This window comes from Myotis myotis, unplaced genomic scaffold (genome assembly GCF_014108235.1).
Source record: "Myotis myotis isolate mMyoMyo1 unplaced genomic scaffold, mMyoMyo1.p scaffold_m19_p_9, whole genome shotgun sequence".
NCBI classification, from domain to species: domain Eukaryota; kingdom Metazoa; phylum Chordata; class Mammalia; order Chiroptera; family Vespertilionidae; genus Myotis; species Myotis myotis.
Genome location: NW_023416401.1, coordinates 36,788,585 through 36,806,660, shown reverse-complemented (window position 1 = coordinate 36,806,660; position 18,076 = coordinate 36,788,585). Strand labels below are relative to the sequence as shown.

At 40.3% G+C, this 18,076-nt stretch overlaps 1 protein-coding gene across 3 annotated transcripts in view; it reads right to left on the bottom strand.

The window, feature by feature from the left end:
- Positions 1 to 5,024: 5,024 nt before the first annotated feature.
- MYOM1 (myomesin 1) overlaps positions 5,025 to 18,076 on the bottom strand; it is a 121,316-nt gene continuing 108,264 nt past the window's right edge. For all 3 annotated transcript variants that reach the window (XM_036322837.1, XM_036322838.1, XM_036322840.1), the window contains 7 exons: positions 17,286 to 17,324; positions 17,090 to 17,195; positions 13,787 to 13,953; positions 11,248 to 11,284; positions 10,967 to 10,989; positions 8,609 to 8,664; positions 5,025 to 5,796 (listed from right to left, as the gene is read on the bottom strand). In XM_036322837.1, coding sequence (XP_036178730.1) covers positions 5,506 to 5,796; positions 8,609 to 8,664; positions 10,967 to 10,989; positions 11,248 to 11,284; positions 13,787 to 13,953; positions 17,090 to 17,195; positions 17,286 to 17,324 — 719 coding nt within the window. In that variant the 3' untranslated portion in view covers positions 5,025 to 5,505. The remainder of the gene's footprint in view (positions 5,797 to 8,608; positions 8,665 to 10,966; positions 10,990 to 11,247; positions 11,285 to 13,786; positions 13,954 to 17,089; positions 17,196 to 17,285; positions 17,325 to 18,076) is intronic.

Genomic DNA, 18,076 nt, shown 5'->3' with positions numbered 1-18,076 from the left:
TGTTAAATTGTATGAGTTCTTTATATTTTTTAGAAATTAACCCCTTATCAGATATTTCATTGGCAAATATGTTCTCCCATGCAGTGGGATCCCTTTTCATTTTATTGATGGTTTCTTTTGCTGAGCAGCTTTTTATTTTGATGTAGTCCCATTTGTTTATTTTTTTCTTTGTTTCTTTTGCCCTAGGTGACGTATCAGTGAAAATTCTGCTACATGAGATGTCTGAGATTTTGCTGCCTATGGTTGCTTCTAAGATTTTTATGGTTTCATGACTTACATTTAAATCTTTAATCCATTTTGAATTTATTTTCTTGTATGGTATAAGTTGGTGGTCTAGTTTTTCCTTTTGCCTTTTTTTTTTTTTTTGCATATACCAGTCTAATTTTCCCCACACCATTTATTGAAGAGACTGTCTTTATTCCACTGTATGCTCTTGTCTCCTATGTCAGATATTAATTGAACATAATGGATTGATTTCTGGGTTCTCTGTTCTGTTCCAATTATCTCTATATGTGTTCTTGTGCCAGTACCAGGCTGTTTTGGTTACAATGGTTTTGTAGTATAATTTAATATCTGATATTATGATCCCTCCTACTTTGTTCCTCTTTCTCAAAATTGCTGTGGCTATTCAGGGTCTTTTTTGGTCCTTTTTATAAGTACCGCGCGCTAACCGATTGCGCCACTGGAACTCCTTTTGGTCCTTTTTAAAGGAGAGAGAAGAGGCAAGGGAGACCAAGAAACTCAAGATCAGGGAGGAGAATACTCCTTTCATAATTTATTCAAGGCAGGGTATATTTTGTTGCCAAAGTGTTTTAAATGAAACTGAGTTGCATGTTCTTCTCTCCCCTTTTCAGAATGAAGACATTTGTCCTTAAATAGAGATAGAAGGGCACATGTAGTGTCTCTGGGTACCTGCAGGATATGTGTGAGCTTTGGGACAAGTGTTGTATTCTTATCTCTTCTCAACACTAGACTATGAGAAAGAATGTAAAAAAAATAGTATAAAAAGTCACTTAGGTCCTAATAACTTTGAGCTAGGTACTTTTGAAATTTTACCCAGCACATAGTTATTTTAGAGACTGAGATTTTAATAGACATATTCAGTTAATTCTTCAGAAGTGTTTAAATTATCTAAGACTTTTGTTAAACACTTTATCTATAAAGCCCTCAGGTAAAGGTCAAAATGCAAATATCTAAGGACAGGACATAATTATGAAATTACAAAAATTCAGAGTTCCCATAAAATCTGTGAATTTTATCTAAATGTGTTTCTACGGGTAAGCAAAGCAAGGCTGAGGAGTAGAACAGAATAAACAGTTGAAATTGTGCCAGTGGTATTATTAATGCACAAATCACTTTTCAGTTGAAGTAGTGGATTCTCAGAAGTAATCAGAACACACAGTTTGTGCTAATAACAATACAATGTTAGTTTGTACCAGAAAAACTAGAGAGTACCTGGAAGTGTTCCAGTAACTGACAAAGCAGTAAAAAAATAAATAAATAAAAATAAAAAAATTCCTGATTCCATGCCTGAGAGAACTGGATTTTATTTCCTCTGTTGTATAAGATTTGCTGCCCTAATGCAGGTTTATTGATGCATCACAAAGATGGGAAGGTTTTGTGTTTTTGTTTGTTTGTTTTTTAATATATGGCATAAAAATTCAGAGTTCCCAGTATTTTCACTCACCCTTTTTCTTTTTTTGTTGTTGTTAATCTTCACCTGAGGATATTTTCCCACTCATTTTTAGAGAGTGGAAGGGATACACAGAGAGAGAAACATCCATGTGAGAGAGAGACATCAATTGGTGCCTTCACACAGGCCCTGACCAGGGCTGGAGATCAAGCCTGCAAGTACATGCCCTTGACCAGAATCGAGCCTGGGACCCTTCAGTCCACAGGCCGACACTCTTTCCATTGAGCCAATGCCCCAGTCCCCCCCCCCCCCCCATATATTTTACCTGGTTTTCTAGTTGTTTATGGTGGAAGGACAATTTCCATAACAGTAATCCTTTGTGGGAAGACACAGAAGTCCCTTGTAGTATAGTTTTACATTGGCTTCTCTGGGGCTCCAGACATTAGCCATTTTTATGGGAACTCTTGGCTTAGGATGCTTAAACTATGTGGTGCTATAAGTGTGGATCCCACAAGTATGCAGTACTGGCTTGAGGAATCGTTAACTTTGTTTTTCTACCCAGAACCACCCCCAGGCAGATGGCAAGTTTCCATATAGCTCCTCCATGTCAGTTGGTGATATTGTTACTATTCCCTTTTGTGTTTTTTTACTACGCTACCCTTTGTGCTCACAGCCTTGTGCAGAGATGTTGGTATGAAGCTCCCCATTATGAGCAATCTGAGTTCGCACCTCTCGTTCTGACGGGTATTAAAACTCTAGCCCCCGGCCATAGGGGCTGTAACTGGGTAATATTATTTTTGCATTATGGCATCTGTGCATATTTGATTTCTATGTACTTATAATAGCTTAGAAAATTTATCCTAGTAAGTAGCTTAGTTTTATGATTCTGACTTAAAATGTTCAATGATTGTGATTTTATGTTACAGTCTTACTAAGTTTATCTACAAAGAAGTGCATTTAAGAGGACTCGAATTTTTCCATATTTATGTACTTAATTTTATAGGTAATTAAAGTTATTCAAGGTCTTGCAAAGTTTTTGTTTGGTAAGTCAGAAAATAGTACTTAAAATGGAAAGAAAATATATTAATTTATAAATACAGTTTAACAAGTTAAAGGGAATTTAATTATACTATAAAGTACCTTCAGAATAACTTTTCTCAATAGATAGATTTTTAAATGAAAAAAAATGAGATTTTAAAGCTCAACTTCAATAATTTAGGAAGCTCTAGACTTTTAATTTTATTACTTTAATATATTGAATATTAATTTTATAAAACGGGGGGGAGGGGGTAAGAGATCAACCAAAGGACTTGTATGCATGCATATAAGCATAACCAATGAACATAAGACACTGGGGGGTAGGGGAGGCCGGGGGATTGTTAAGGGCGGGGAAAAAAAGGAGACATATGTAATACTCTTTGTAATACTTTAAGCAATAAAACAATTAAAAAAAAAAGAGAGAGAGAGAGAGAGAGAGAGAGAGAGAGAATCTGGCTGGAGAACCTGGCTAGAGAACCCAACTATACTGATCATCTGAAAAACAAAACAAAACACCAAAACAAAAAAAAACAACCTAAACTCTGACGAGTCTTTTCTGTGTTCCCATATAATCCTCTGTATACCAATAGATCACATTTAGCAGGTCACAGATTCAAGAATTCTTATGTTAAAAGGACCTTCAACATCAAATTGATAGATGTGTAGTTTTAGGTTTTTTTCCCCTGTAGAAACAACAGCTTTTTATCTAAGCCATCAAATAATAGTTTATTCAGTTTGTTCATTATAATGGCTGAAATAATTCTAATAACCACTTTATTGAGCTATGAATACGAAAGCCATTTTTCTCCCTCACCGTTATGGTGTTCCAGAAAGTCTCTGCTGGATGGCGTGCATCTTAGTGATAGTCTACTTTGATTTCCTAAGCTTTCAAACAATTTCAGAATTTAGAACACATTGTTTTAAATGCTGTTGTTTTTAATCCTCCCCGAGGATGTGTTTCTGTTTGTTTTAGAAAAAGAGGAAGGGAGAGGGAAAGAGAGAGCAAGAAACATTTATGTGAGAGAGAAACATCGATTGGTAGCCTCCTGTAGATGCTCCGAACAGCCAGGGATCAAACCCACAACTATGTGCCCTGACTGGGAATCAAACCTGAGACCTTTCAGTGTAGGGGATGATGCTCCGACCAACTGACCCACACTGATCAGGGCTAGAACACATTGTTTTAAAATTGTGTTTTTATTGGATTCAAATCCTTCTTGTTTTCTCCCCAGTTTGACTCCAGTGGCATGGAAATGAGGAATGGGGTAGTGGGTTCTGTTAGCACACACCTCCCTCTCCACCTTCTCCCAACACTGGGACTCTGCTGTTGGTCTCGTGAGGGGTGCATTTAGGTTCTGTGTAAAGTCTTAGGGGCCTCTCACCTGCACAGCTCCTTGACACATAAACCCACCCCTGCTTCATCCCTTCCTCCTCTCTCTGCTCCCAGGCTATGTCCACTTTCCTTCTGGGTCCCCTTGCCCAGAAGGAGCCTCCTTGCTGAGGGAGGGAGAGCTTTAGACTGCTTAAGGTCAGCGGCCCTCCATTGGGTCCCCTGGACTCTCAGGGATCTCATTACTTGCCATGCCTGCTAGTGACAGTACAGCATCTCTCTCCTGCCCATGTTCAATGTCACAGCAATAGCTTGGGGCACTTGGCTGGACAAGGGAATTGGCAACAGTCAAATGAGATGCAGTTTCCAGTCCAGAACTTTGCATAGGAGAGGATTTTAGGTGCCCCTTCTAACAGTGTAAGAGAGTCTGTTGTCCCATTCCTGACCCTTGACAGGAAGAGGGAAAGAGGGACCTGTTTTCACCATTAGTATTTTCCTCCAGTGGTGTGTGAGCAATTGTGTGTGTGTGCGCGCATGTGTGTGTGTGTGTGTGTGTGTGTGTGTGTGTGGAGGGGGGGAGGTTGGGACTAGGAGTTGGAGAAGAACCAAATTTTCTAAAGCAGAATGCTGCCTGTAGGCATGTCCTGCGAAGAGGAGTAGGCCCCGAATCTGGCAGTTCTCTGAATTTAGAATGAGGGCTCTTTTTTCCTTAGTCACCAATTCTAGCACTAGACATCCCTGACCCTTTTATCATCCTTAATTGACACAACTCATTCAATTACTTTGGGCATCTTAACAATGGAATAAATTAATTGTCCAGTAAGATAACAGATGTACAGTGACAGAGCAATTTCACACCTCTGAACCTCAATGGACCTTGGGTGACTTACCTGATGTCACTCTGAAGGTACAGCTTTAAACCCAAAGGAATTTAAATCAGAAGACGAGCTACAAGAAGCGACAAGAGAGATGCAGCAGAGACCCAAATGAGCAGCCAAACAGTAACAATGAGAGAAACACTGATGAAGAAGAGAAAAGGAGTGAAGACTGTTTATTAATACCGAGGAGGCTCCAAATCAAAAGACCGCCAACCGAAATACACACCGCTGTCTCCACAACACACGGACATACTGGTTTGCTTAACAACTAGTCGCGTTCTCATAGGATACTGGAGCATAACTGCAATCTACATCCAAACTCTGCTCCACAGCACATTCGTCTGCTTTCTGATCATTATTCAATGTCCCTCTTTTTCTGGTCTTTTGCTTAAAACCCTTTCCTAATATCTGTGCTACCAATGGTATTTTCTTAACTATTAAAATATTAGTTGGTGCTTTTAAAAAATATGAATAAAAGATTTGACAATCCCCACTCTCCTCCCCTAAACCAAAAATAGGGAGTAGAAAGCACAAAGACTTCCTTACACTTAGCCAAACCATTTGCACACGAGTAGCACAAGGTAGCCTAGGCCAGATTCCTTCGCATGCCCTCCCAGCGGGTCTGATCACTTGGACTTAGCGCCTTTCTGAGGCTTCGCGGCAGCCATCCTCGCCTCCTCCTCTGGGATAAACACACTGATGGTGAAATCGATTGTCTCGGAGCCATACTTGTTCTTCACAACCAGCCCGTACTTGCCGGAGTCGGCGGTGGTCACCCCGGTGACAGTAAAGAAGGCCGTCTTGCCGGCTTCGAACCTGAGGTTGCAGTGGTCATCCGAGTCCAGGGACTTTTCGTTCTTCAGCCAGGAGATCTCTGGAGTCGGGTCGCCCCACACGGTGCAAGTGAGATTAAGTGTCTGCAAAACAGGTTTTATGAGAGGAAAGGAGAGATATCAGATATAATGATGATCCAACTTCAAAGTTCTTCTGATGGTGTGGCACGACTCAATGGAGGATAAATATAAACCTCCCGGATCAGGGGTTGAACTTGTTATGTATATGCACCTGTGTGAGTTACAGTTTGAACACAAACCTGAGAAGGTTTCTTAGGGACTCGGATTTGAGAATGCTTATTCCAGATCCCATCTCCATTTTCACTTTCATAAACACATAAATAGATGCCTTTCACTCTAAAATGGCATTTCAAACTTTGTCTCAGTAGAGACATCTCATTGCCATAATCACCACCTGCTCACATGTGCATTTCAACTGCGTCACAGAGCCCAGCAGCAGAATCCTAACAGCTGTTTCAGATAATGTGACTAATTTTCAAATTCCATTTCCTTGTTTTATTTCTCCCCCAGACTCTACCCAATCAGTTTCATATACAGTTGTAATAAATAATAGAGAGATCCTGTGTACCCTTACCCAGTTCCCCCCATAGTTACATTTTACAAAACTACAGCATAACATCACAACCCATACAATGACATTGTACAATCCACTGATCTTATTTAGATTTCCCCAGTTTTACTTGTACTCATTTGTGTATGTGTATGTTTACTTCTATTTAATTCTATCACCTGTCTAGATTCATGTATCCACCACCTCCATCAAGATACAGAACATTTCCATCACCACAGGATCTCTCATGTTACACTTTATAACCACCTCTCCCCACCTCCCAATCTCCCAATCTTATTCCTAATCTGTCTTCTGTTTCTAAAATTTTCTAATTTCAAAAACATTATATAAATAGCATCAGACAATATGTAACCTTTCTGGATTGCCTTTTCCACTCAGCATAATTCCTTGCAGATTCATCCAAATTGTTGCAAGTACCAATGATTTGTTCCTGCTTATCACTGAGTATGTGCCATGTTGTGGTCATATCTCTAAGGGTTATCTGGACCGTTTGGGGCTATTAGGAATAAAGCTGCTAGAAACATTTGTGTACAGGTTTTTATGTGAACATAAGTTTTAATTTCTCTCTGATAAGTGCCCAGGAGTGCAATTGCTGGGTCATATGGTAAATGCATGTTTCATATTTTAAGAAATTGCCAACCTGTTTTCCTGAGTGGTTGTACAATTTTGATTTACATTTCCACCAGCAATGTGTGAGTGATTCAGTTTCTCTGCATCCTCACCAGCATTTGTTGTCACTATTTTTTATTTTAGCAATTCTGATAGGTGTGTTATGGTATTTCAATGTGGTTTTAATTTGCATTTCCCTGATAGCCAAAAATGTTGAATTTATTTCACATTTTAAATTTCATTCTCGCATTTTTTTCTTCCTAAAATCCAGTAATTATAAGAAAAATAACTAGGGCACACAGGGAAAAGGATATCCTTCTAAATGTCCTTCTATAGAGTCTTACATGACCACCTGTGATCTCTTCTATAAGAGTATCTTTTAAAATTGCATAGATTAAGAAATCTGTTTTCTTTCCAGGATTAATTAGCATTTCTTACTGAATTATTCTACAAATACATTTCAAGAAAAATATGAGTCAACCTATTGCCATTAGTCTTCTCCAAGTGGGCCAGGTTTTGGGAACTGTGATTACTTGGGCGTCAAGACTTTTAACAAAACCAAACAAAACTAAGTACCTTAGATGTTATGGGAAACTACTATCCATACTCTAGATTTGAGTTATAGATCACAAAGTATTTTCACATATACACTGCCTCCTAATTTTCACTATGACCCAGTGAGTTGCATATTTTGAACCTCGTTAGGTGAGGAAAATGGAAAATAGAGTTTAAAACAAAAGCAACCCTGTAAATGGTTGAGCTTAAAGTAAACTGTAGTCATGTTTCACTACAAAGAAACACAGGTGGATGAAACCTACCTCTCACTCAACTTTAGATATACCTTGTTTTATCACTCTAGTTCCAATCACCCATCATATGTCTTCATTATCATTTTGAGGTGAGAAAAGGTTTTATTCTACTATAAATACCCATACCCCTATGACTGGTATATTAAACTTGTTTTTTGTTTTTATTGATTTTAGAGAGAGAAGACGGGAGATGGATGGAGAGATAGAAACATCGATGAGAGAGAAACATTGATCAGATGCTTCCTGCACGCTCCCTACTGAGGATTGAGCCCCAAACCTGATCATGTGCCCTGACTGGAAGTCAACCGTGACCTCCTGGTTCATGGGTTGATATTAAACCTGTTTTTAATGAAACAGGGATGAAGAAAGAGAATCTAGGTTAGAAATTATGTTCATTGCTTTTCAGAGATTATTATGGAGCCAGGTGATACTAATTTAAAACTTACGAACAGAAATCAGTTTTCAACTGAAATAGAGCCTATCGACATTCATGGAGCAGCATGTCTCCTTTCAAAGGTGAGGTGTTTAATAAGACAGCCCCTTTGCCACTAGGTGTTAGAAGTCGCTTCTTTCTTCAATTACATTTGGCATGTAGTTATGATTGAACATTTTCTACTCCTTGTGATTTTAGAGGGTAACTCTAGAAAGATACTAAGTGGTCTACATGTGCCCACATTAGATAAACTTGCATCCTGATGCTTGGCCCAAAATATTAAGATGATTGGAAAAATGGCTGCATTTTGAACCTTGTATTGGCTATTCTGAAGTCAAGCATAAGCAGCCATTGCATAGGATGGTATGTATCGTAAAAGATAGAACAAAGTCTGAGGCCCTGGAACCCATTCCTAGTGTGGAAGAAGCAGGGACAGGAGTGCTCCATGCTTACCTTGCCCTCCTGGATGGTGACCACATCGGGGAGACCACCCACCACCCGGGCGCGATCTGCAAGAATAGGCATTTCTGGTTAATCACTGAAACATTGAGCATCAGCTCAGCGATCACATTCACAAAACCACCCCAGGGAACTAACTTTCCAATTTAGTCTCCTTCTCCTTACAGTAACTTTATACCTGCTTTTAACATGCAAAAGTTAAAAATGATCCAGTGATGCTGAACTGTTAATCCTTCTTCACACACATATTTCATGAATGCAGGAGCCTCTATCTGTGCCTAAAATATCAGCTTGAGATCTCTTTGTTGGATCAAGACCTGCTCTATCATTTTCATGGCTATTTTCAGTCCTGGCCCTTCTGCAGCTCAGTGGGGCTCAGCTCGAGGAGGCAGAGCAGATCACTATGGACAGCCTCCAAGCTCAGTGTGGCCTCTTTTATGGGCTTCCCTATGATGAAAAAAGGTTGCATAATTGGAAGTGTTATGTCAGGGAGATCTGGCGGTTCGTGCAGACATGGGCTTTCTTTGAGGATTTCCCTGTAAACCTTCCCTTTCTCGTATCCTGAGAGTTCTTGGTAGCACTATGCAGGACTGCTGTCTATGGCCATGAGTATAAAGGCTTCAAGGTGAAGGGACAAAGTGCAGCCAAGGTGCTGAAATCCAGGGCTGACTCCCTAGCCGAGCCATGTATCCTGGGTGTGACTGCTCAGCCCCAGGGAAGGATGCCTTCTGTAATTTACTCAAAATCACCCTCTCTGATACCAATGCTGTGGCTGCCGCTGTCTCATTTGTAGGCCTGCTTCATGAATGTGTAGCTCTTGACCCATATTTCTACAATTCCCTTCTCCACTAAGTCAGGCTAAAGCTTTAGCTGCGTGTTGACTGCATTCTCCCACTGATTTCACTGCACCTTACACCACTTATAAGCCCAAGCCATCATCTTGGTCCCTGTGCCACTTGCTGTGTGATATTAAGCGTGTCACATCACTGTGTGGACCTCAGTCTTCTCATCTACAGAATGGGGGGAGGGTTGGATTAGAAATGTGCACAGAGTCCATGGGATTCCTCTGAGGGGGCCGGAGAGAAGGTCAAGATGGGGTATTGTGTCAAGGAGCCAATGAAGATAACTCTGCTTTTACCTACTTTATATATTGGGTCTGTGTGGAAGATTTTGTGTGAATTAAGTGTTCCATGGCTTGGAAAAGTTTAAAAACAGAGAGCTAGAAAAGCTCTAACATCTCTTCCAGCTCTAAACTGCGGTGACCCAGTGATCTTAGGAAACTATGCATGAACTGGAGGGAAGGTTGGGCTTCTTGCCCACTAGAGAGTTCAAGAATGGGGCGTGGCTGTCAACTGCTGCTGCCTCAGGCTTGGCTTTGCTTGTGTGTCTGAGTGGGAGGGCCATACTCGGGTGCCAACAAGAAAAACTCCCTGTCCCTGGACACTCCCCACAGTCCCCTGGTGCTGCCGTCTGCCCTATTCACCACCAGCAGCCACCTCACAAGCCAGGGCCTGAGCGGGAGAGGGAAAGAGCACAAGGCGGAGGACAGCAGCACATGGCAAAGGTGAAAAGTTCCATTCTGAGTCGCCTGGAGCCACTGCGAGGCAGACAGATGACTTCACTTCCTACTCCTTCCCCTGCTCAGGCCCTTTCCACTCCAGCTCAGGACAACTAGAAGTTTTAACCCTCAACATTTTTCAAGTCATGCCTCCCCCACTGCTAAAGAACCAGAGTTATTATGACAAATCAGTCTGTGACTTATGGAATGCCATAAGACCGAGTCCTTCTCGAAATCTCTATGTGTGAAGCAAACAGTTGATTGAACACATTTCTGGGTGGACTTGACAGTTTGGTGTGTGTTCACCGGGACTGTGTCCAGTGAAATGAAGGGGAGGCCTTCCTTACTGGGGGTTGTCTCTCCTACGGGGCTCTCAGGAACACCTGGAGTGCTTGTGATTTACCTCATATAAATGTACGAAGATTCTCATTTCTTTTTTTCTTTAATGTACCCAAATGTTTCTGATACTCTGTGCCTGCTGCAGGTGATTAACAACCTATTTTATGAGTTGCAGCCTGGAGATTTTTCCAAATCGCTGGCTCAAGTTAAAAGCTGGGTGACATTCCTATGCTGTAACCTGAGGCCTTCTTTTCATAGACATCCTTACTCAAGAGACTAAATGAAAACATATGTAGAAGGCCTAAGATTAAAGAAACAAAACAAAACAAAACAAAACAAAACAAAAAAACAGGGAAAAAAACTACTTTTACTCTTTTCCATCTGCAGTTATAATAGAAAATAAAAGTTACATTTTGAAACTATGCTAGGAATAAGCAAGAACAAGGTTTACTTACTTTTCTCAGCAATGGCAGCTTGTCTGTGGTTGAGAGAAACAAACAAACACACAAACAAAGAAGAATGTGGCTTTAGTGGTGTTTCAGAGTAGCTAACCTTGACTGTGTCTCATGGCCCCACAGACATTCTGCTGTTCAACACAGCAGTGGGGAGCACTGGTTTCACTGCCCTTGTCTAAAGGAAAGGCCCTCCCTGTTATTCAGGTGGGGGAGCAGCACGCAGGGTGTTCCAGAGAAATTAGTGCATGCACTTGGCCTTTGCGAGGCAAAAGAAGACTTACTTTAATCTTTGGAATTCGGCAAAGGCTTCCTCATAATCTTTAAGGGGAAAAAGAGAAGTTAGAATTTGCTCAGCCAGAATTGATAACACAGAGGGGCTGTTTAAATTCACAGCATGAGGTCAATGTGATCAGTGCAGATAAAAATAAGCTGACCCCGTGCCTATGTGTTCACTCTACAACTTGATGGACTTAAGCAAATACTTTCTAGGTAGAAAATATGAAATAGTGGACTTTAGAAGTTCTCAGTTCTGTGAGAGGCCTTCAGTTCTTCAAAGGGGAAGGCCAAGAATTAGCTCCACCAGAGATAAAAAGGGAATAAAGGTCTGTTTCAAATAAAAGTTGGTTGTCTAATAAGCATCCTGAGCTTCAAATAGGCCTTTCTCTTATTAAATCATCCCACATGCCATCGCCTCCTAGCTGGACAGTTAAATGTTTCTATGTCCCGTGGTCTGGCCCACCTATTTGTATTAAAGAGCACAAGGAATTCCTGCAGCCACAGGCGTGCCTGTGCTTGCCTGAAACAATGCTTCTCCGCTGTGCAGAGAAGAGATAAAAGGCGAGCGAGAAGAGGAAAGGAGAGCTACAGAGTTCTAAATAATCTGTTTCCCCGAGACTGCAGGGTGAGCCACTTTGAAGACTTCAGCTGAAAAGGCAACCTTGTTTAGAAGTCTCTCCCACCTTGCCTTTAAAGAGCCTCTGTGGTCTAGGAATCATAATATCGTACGGAAAACATTTATATAACACTAGCCCACCCCCTTCCTTTTCTAGATGGAAAAATGAAAGCATAAAGCCAGGCTTAATGTCTCTGGAGGTAGACTAGTTAGGCTAAACCAGGCTAAGAGTTCAGTACTCTTTCTGCCCACGCCAGACTGAGAGAGTCAGGAACCTGCGAGCCAATCTGCGTTGGGTGGCTGTGTCTGGGTGTAAGACAATCCACAGCCTTTTTGCTTAAGGGGGACTTAAGAGCAGGGTAGCTAACTAAGCCCTGATGGGCCAGAGGGTATAAGAAAAAAATTTTTAAGTTTTAAATCTATCCACTTCTTATTTTCCTTTTTCTACTGTGTTTCAAAGTATCCAATGGTCTGCAGAAGAAATCCCCTGTCACTGTGGGATGTGACTCAGACACAGTGTGGCCCTGAGAGCATAGCCCCAGGGGGCAGCCTCTCATTCCCTACAGAGACCCTTCAGCAATTATGGTGGGCGGGGCAAGGTTAAGAGACATTACAAAACCACTCAAGGCAGGGTTGACTGTTCTCTAAATTATGAATCTACTCTCTGAGGATTAAAACACTGAGAGCTATTACATATTTAGGTTGCATTTTTTTTTTTTTTCCAGAGAGGAATGGAGAGGGAGAGATAGAAACATCAATGATGAGAGAGAATCATTGATTGGCTGCCTCCTGCACACCCCCCACTGGGGATCAAGCCTGCAACCTGGGCATGTGCCCTTGACTGGAATCGAACCCAGGACCCTTCAGTCCGCAAGCCGATGCTCTATCCACTGAGCCAAACCAGCTAGGGCTAGGTTATATTTTAATATACGAAGAAGTGGAAGAAAAAGTCAGTCCCCAATCTTTTCTGGTAACTTCATACAGACTATTTTATTTTTTTAAGGAAATAATAAATAAGATGAAGAATACAGTACTAGGAGAGAGAAATGGCACACAGTGTTTTTAATTTTTTATTTATGACTGTATGTGTTAACTTTTTAAATTTTAAGTAATAGCTACACATCACCTTTTTTCTATGTTCTTAGGTGGAAGCCCTTTTTCCTCATCTCCTGTGACTTTCTTCTCTTACCTTGTCTTTCCAGAACCACCCCTCCACCCCCATTCTTTCAACCGATAACCATAAGGATCCAACTTTTCCAGCTTCTTTCTGTCCTCAGTATTTGTCATTGCTTAGTCACACTTATTCCCACCCCTGCCCTGGATCTCCACCCTTCCATCCTTCTGAACTCTGATACATCAATTATTTAATTCACTCACATCTTTAGTCCTTCCAACTCAGTGGATTTCTTGGAATCCATGAACATGATCACATTTCAATCCCCATAAAAACTATGCTTTTCCAGTGTTTGTCCTTGCTCAAGTGATAGTAAATCAATCTGCCTTTCTTTTGTATGCATCTTGAAAGAGTAGTGCTTACTTTTCAATGATTCTGCAACCATTGAAATTCTTGACTTCTACCACTGTGGTTGAATTTAAATTGCTTTACTAAAATCTCCAATCATCTTCCAATAGGTAAGTGTATTGACCTCTTATCACCCTTCATTAATTATTTTATTTTTTAATATATTTTTATTGACTTCAGAGAGGAAGGGAGAGGGAGAGAGAGATAGAAATATCAATGATGAGAGAGAATCATTGATCGAACCCGGAACCTGAGCATGTGCCCTTGACTGGAATCGAACCCGGGACCCTTCAGTCCGCAGGCTGACGCTCTATCCTCTGAGCCAAACCACTAGGGCTCACCTTTCATTCTTTTTAAAAAGCCCACTCCTCTATAGTAAGTTTGAACCTGCAGAATATCCATTTACCTTGTCCAGAAAGATCCACTGTCTTCTGGTGTCCTGTTTTGCCATCAAAAAGCTCCATTACATATTTCCCTTGGTCATTCGGAGTGGGCTCACTGATTTGCAGCCAGATCTGCTGCTCCCCGGTGACTCCGCTCTTAACTCTGTCTGTGTACCTAATAGCAGTCCCACTGTTCAAATCAAAGAAAACATCAGTATTGTTTGCTTTCATCCAGAGCTGACCTTTACTTTGTCTCTTATTGATGGTCTTACCATAAAGTTTTACAGGCTTTCAAATAATATGGGATCCACATGTGGTCTACAGCTTCAGAGCAATGATGGGCCCTGCCTGAGTCACTAAACTTGGATTTCAAGACCCAGGGTGAAGGGTGAGGGAGGGCGTCTGAGAGGCTCACATTTAACTCACAATAGCAGTCTGGGGCCCAGGCAGATTGCAACATCAGTACTTCTCAGTAGTATTAATTATCTTTGTTTTTGCTTGGGCTTATTTGTAGGACGAAGGGAATCTTTAAAGTGAAAAGGCCAGGGAACATATTATGTTACTGTATATTTCATGCAGATGCTCTATGAATATAAATCGGATTTTACAAGCTAATCAAAAACAGACCTAAGGAGGTTCACATGCGGCTGGCATCTATTGACATATGTTGTTAGAGAGCTATTTAAAACACAAGTAATTATGCACTAGTAAGGCCAAGAGTGAACGAAAAGAAGAGTGGCTGCCAAAATGAATGAGGCACCTTCTCTGTCCCTGGATGTGAGTTTCGAAGTGTTCTACAGTACGTCAAGAGCAGACCCAAGCATTGTGTTCTTTGCAAGAGAATACAAGCAAATAGAACCCTTTGTTTTGTGATCTGAGGATCTAGAAATGTTGCTGTTATAGAGGAAGTAAGAGAAAGGTACAGGTAGATGTACTCTCAATGATGTTAAAAGTAACTTCAAAGAAATAAGGGGAAAAGGCACTAGAACTACCTAATTTTATTAACAATTATGCAAAGAGAAAAGACTAAGGTATAATCCCAAAATGTTCATAATATGACTAGGAAAACCATGGATAATATATTATAAATACTTTCTAACTTATAATATGATATTATAAATGTATTTTCTAATTCTGTTTATAGTTACAATATGCAAAATAAACTTTAAGAAAACCTTGAAAAATAAAAATCTCCACCAAAATGTTTCTGTTTTCAAACAGTCAGCTTTTTCTTATACAGCACATTCTATAAAAGATATTAAAATTAAAATGCCATAAAATGTAAGACAAAGGAACCCATCTGTATCCATAGACTTTAACCTGAGCAATATATTTGTCTTAGAGAGCTAGAAAGACAGACAGTTCTCTGCTTTGCTATAATAAATGTTTGAATTCTTTAATCTCTGGCTAACATGCATAATAGTACCTTAAATTTGTAAAGCACTTTATGGTTTACAAAGTGCCATTAATTTCATTCATTTGTTGGATCCATCAGTGTTATGAGATAAAGCAGGTATTATTCAGTGAGATTCAGAAAATTAAATAACTTGCTTAATATCAATGGGAAGAGAGGAGCAATGTCAAGGCTAAAAGCCATTTCAAGTATTTTTTTCATCATGTCACATACCTACATAAAGACAATGAACACAATCCTTGACTCCTGAATCTTTCATAGGCAGGTGGACACAAAAAACATTTATTTAAATGACTAGTAAACCAAGTGATGTAAGAAGTTTATACCTTGTTAGTCTAATAGCAATTTGTTCAGAACTCAGTGTTCTAAGTTTTCTGAATAAGTAATTCTTTTAGGGATGATGTATAAAGCTTTTTGATTGATGATTCAATTACCTCATTTTCTCTTATTCTTCAGACTGATATATTAGAATGTCTTAGATGTCACAGAGGAATTTCCTGGAATTTGATCTATTTTAATTTATACTTTCCTACAATATATTCTGAAAGAAATTGGATAAAGGAATGAAACCCCAAGAATTCTACATTGGATTTTCACTTCTCATTTTTTAAGAATTCAGGAAATTAACAATAATAAATAAGTTCTACATAATAGGAAAGTCATTTTAAAGAAAACACAAATGGTTGTTCTGTGGGACCCAGCTCTGGTTAAATGTTAACCAAGACTTCTAATGCAACTTGAACACAGGGCCAGTGCCATGACAGGGGGCCTCTGGAGCCAGGCTGCCTGGACTGAGCCCTCATCCACCACTTTGCTGTGTGACCTCAGGCAAGTCACCTCCCTCAGCCCTAACTTCCTCTTCACTGAAGCAAGAAGTATCTCCTCCAAAGAGTTGGGTATGTTAAATGAATTCACACATCTAAATGGCTTGGAAGTACCGGGTATATTGTAAATACCCACTGAAGGGAAGATATAACCATTGTTATCTGTGTCCTCCTGGGGGTGCCGCAGTGACCTACTGCTCAGGGGGTCTCATTGGACTTGGGGAATGAGTGTCAGCTGCATCCTTAGTGTGGACTGAAGGCGGCTGTGCCCCATCAGATTTCTCTGCCAGGCTGCTGCTCTCTTTCAGCTCAGGATATTTCAAGGAAGCACAGAGGTTAGGATAACATCCACAGTATAAATGGGAGAACTGGTTTGACTTACAAACCCATTTTGGCTCTTGGAATCCCAGAGGTCAACCTGAATGGAACCCCTCTAGAACTCCACAAAGGAAGCCCGAGATCAGAACAGATCTTCATGCTCAATTCAGTTCAACTACATTTTCCCAAAGTGATCTTGAGATCTTCAAAGCCTTCCGAGGGAGGACAAGAAACATGCTAATGAACCAACTATGCCAATTGCTACAAACAACAATAACAAAGCTGGGCACGTCTCAGATTAGGCTTCTTTGGTGAATTAGGCCACTAATTAATACAGTGGGAAATTTAGTGTCTCTTGGTACATGCTGCTTCAGTTTTGTTCCAGATCATAGCATGGGTAGCTGTGTGTAGAAAGAAAGAATCAGCACCTGGCTCTGGATACTTGCAAAGCAGAGGGAGCCCAAACACAACCGTCTGGAGGTGGAGATCACATTATAAAGATGTGCACGAATTATGGCACTTCCCTGGTCACAGAGACATGCCCCTAGGCCTCACCGGTTTCACCCTATATGTGTTGAGGCAAAGTGCTAACTCACACAAAGGGAATAGCCTGGGTGCTTCTGTCCTATACTCATCAACATCAGGCCTGAGAGGTCAGAAGACTCCTTAGCTGAGAGTACAGAGAGTTGCTGTTGTTTTTCCAACTTTTTTTCTTCTTCACTTCAATGGAAAAGGAATTTCTACACAGCAATTAAGTTCCCATTACTTACTTGTGGGACCAGTTAACTTTCAGGTCATCCAGGTAGTAAGTAACAAGAGAGTACAGCCGGATGCCCTCAGCTGTGCTCTGAATTTTCAGGTCTGAAGCAGACAAAGCTGAAAGAAGAAAATAGCATATTTCATACACCTGTAAACCCATCCAGAAGAATAATGAAGCACTGTCATGGTGAGAACATTTTAACTTACCTATTTTTTTACATACTTCAGTCATCAGTTCTTGAAAGGCTGTGGATGGAGATTCACAGACAAAACTTTAGCAAAGAAATGCTCATTTTAAGGTCAAATCTCGGAACTATCAGCATTGTGCTCTCAAAAACATTCTATCTGGTGGAGGGTACTGGTCACAAGATAAATTTGTTGACCAATTGAAAATAAGTGTTCTTGGAGTGAATAATTCCATTTTTATCAAGTTGTAAAAGATCCTTGCTCTTATTTTGATATTTTCCCCTCCAATTCTCTAACTTTTGTCACATTTACATTCTAGAGAAAGAGCCACAATAAGATTTCCAGGAAGTTTCTTGGCTTTAAGAGTCTCTTCTTCTTAAGTCCCAGGAAGCCTTAGTTCCTATTAGAGGAAGTTTTCTTATCTGTGTTATCAATTCATAATACATTAACCATCTATAAATCTGATATTTTGCAGCCTAATAATGTTTTTTTGCCAATAAACACAGTTAGTCCTATCTCCACCAAGAGTTAGGAAGGTGAAATCAAAGTCAGACTTCTGCTGTTTGTTAGCAATATTGTTAAAGATCTTGTTCAGGAACAAGATCCACTTAACTCCCAGCTGATATTGGTTGGATATGTGACAAATCCATGGAAGTTTGGAAGTTTGTGGGTCACATATAGGTATTTGCTATCATGATGTATTATGTCCTTAGTAGTCTCTGAAAAGTGGAAATTACTTTCATGCTCTGCTAATAACTTAGAGGCTTAGAGTTTCATATATAAATCTTTCTTGTCATCATTTAAGGGTGGAT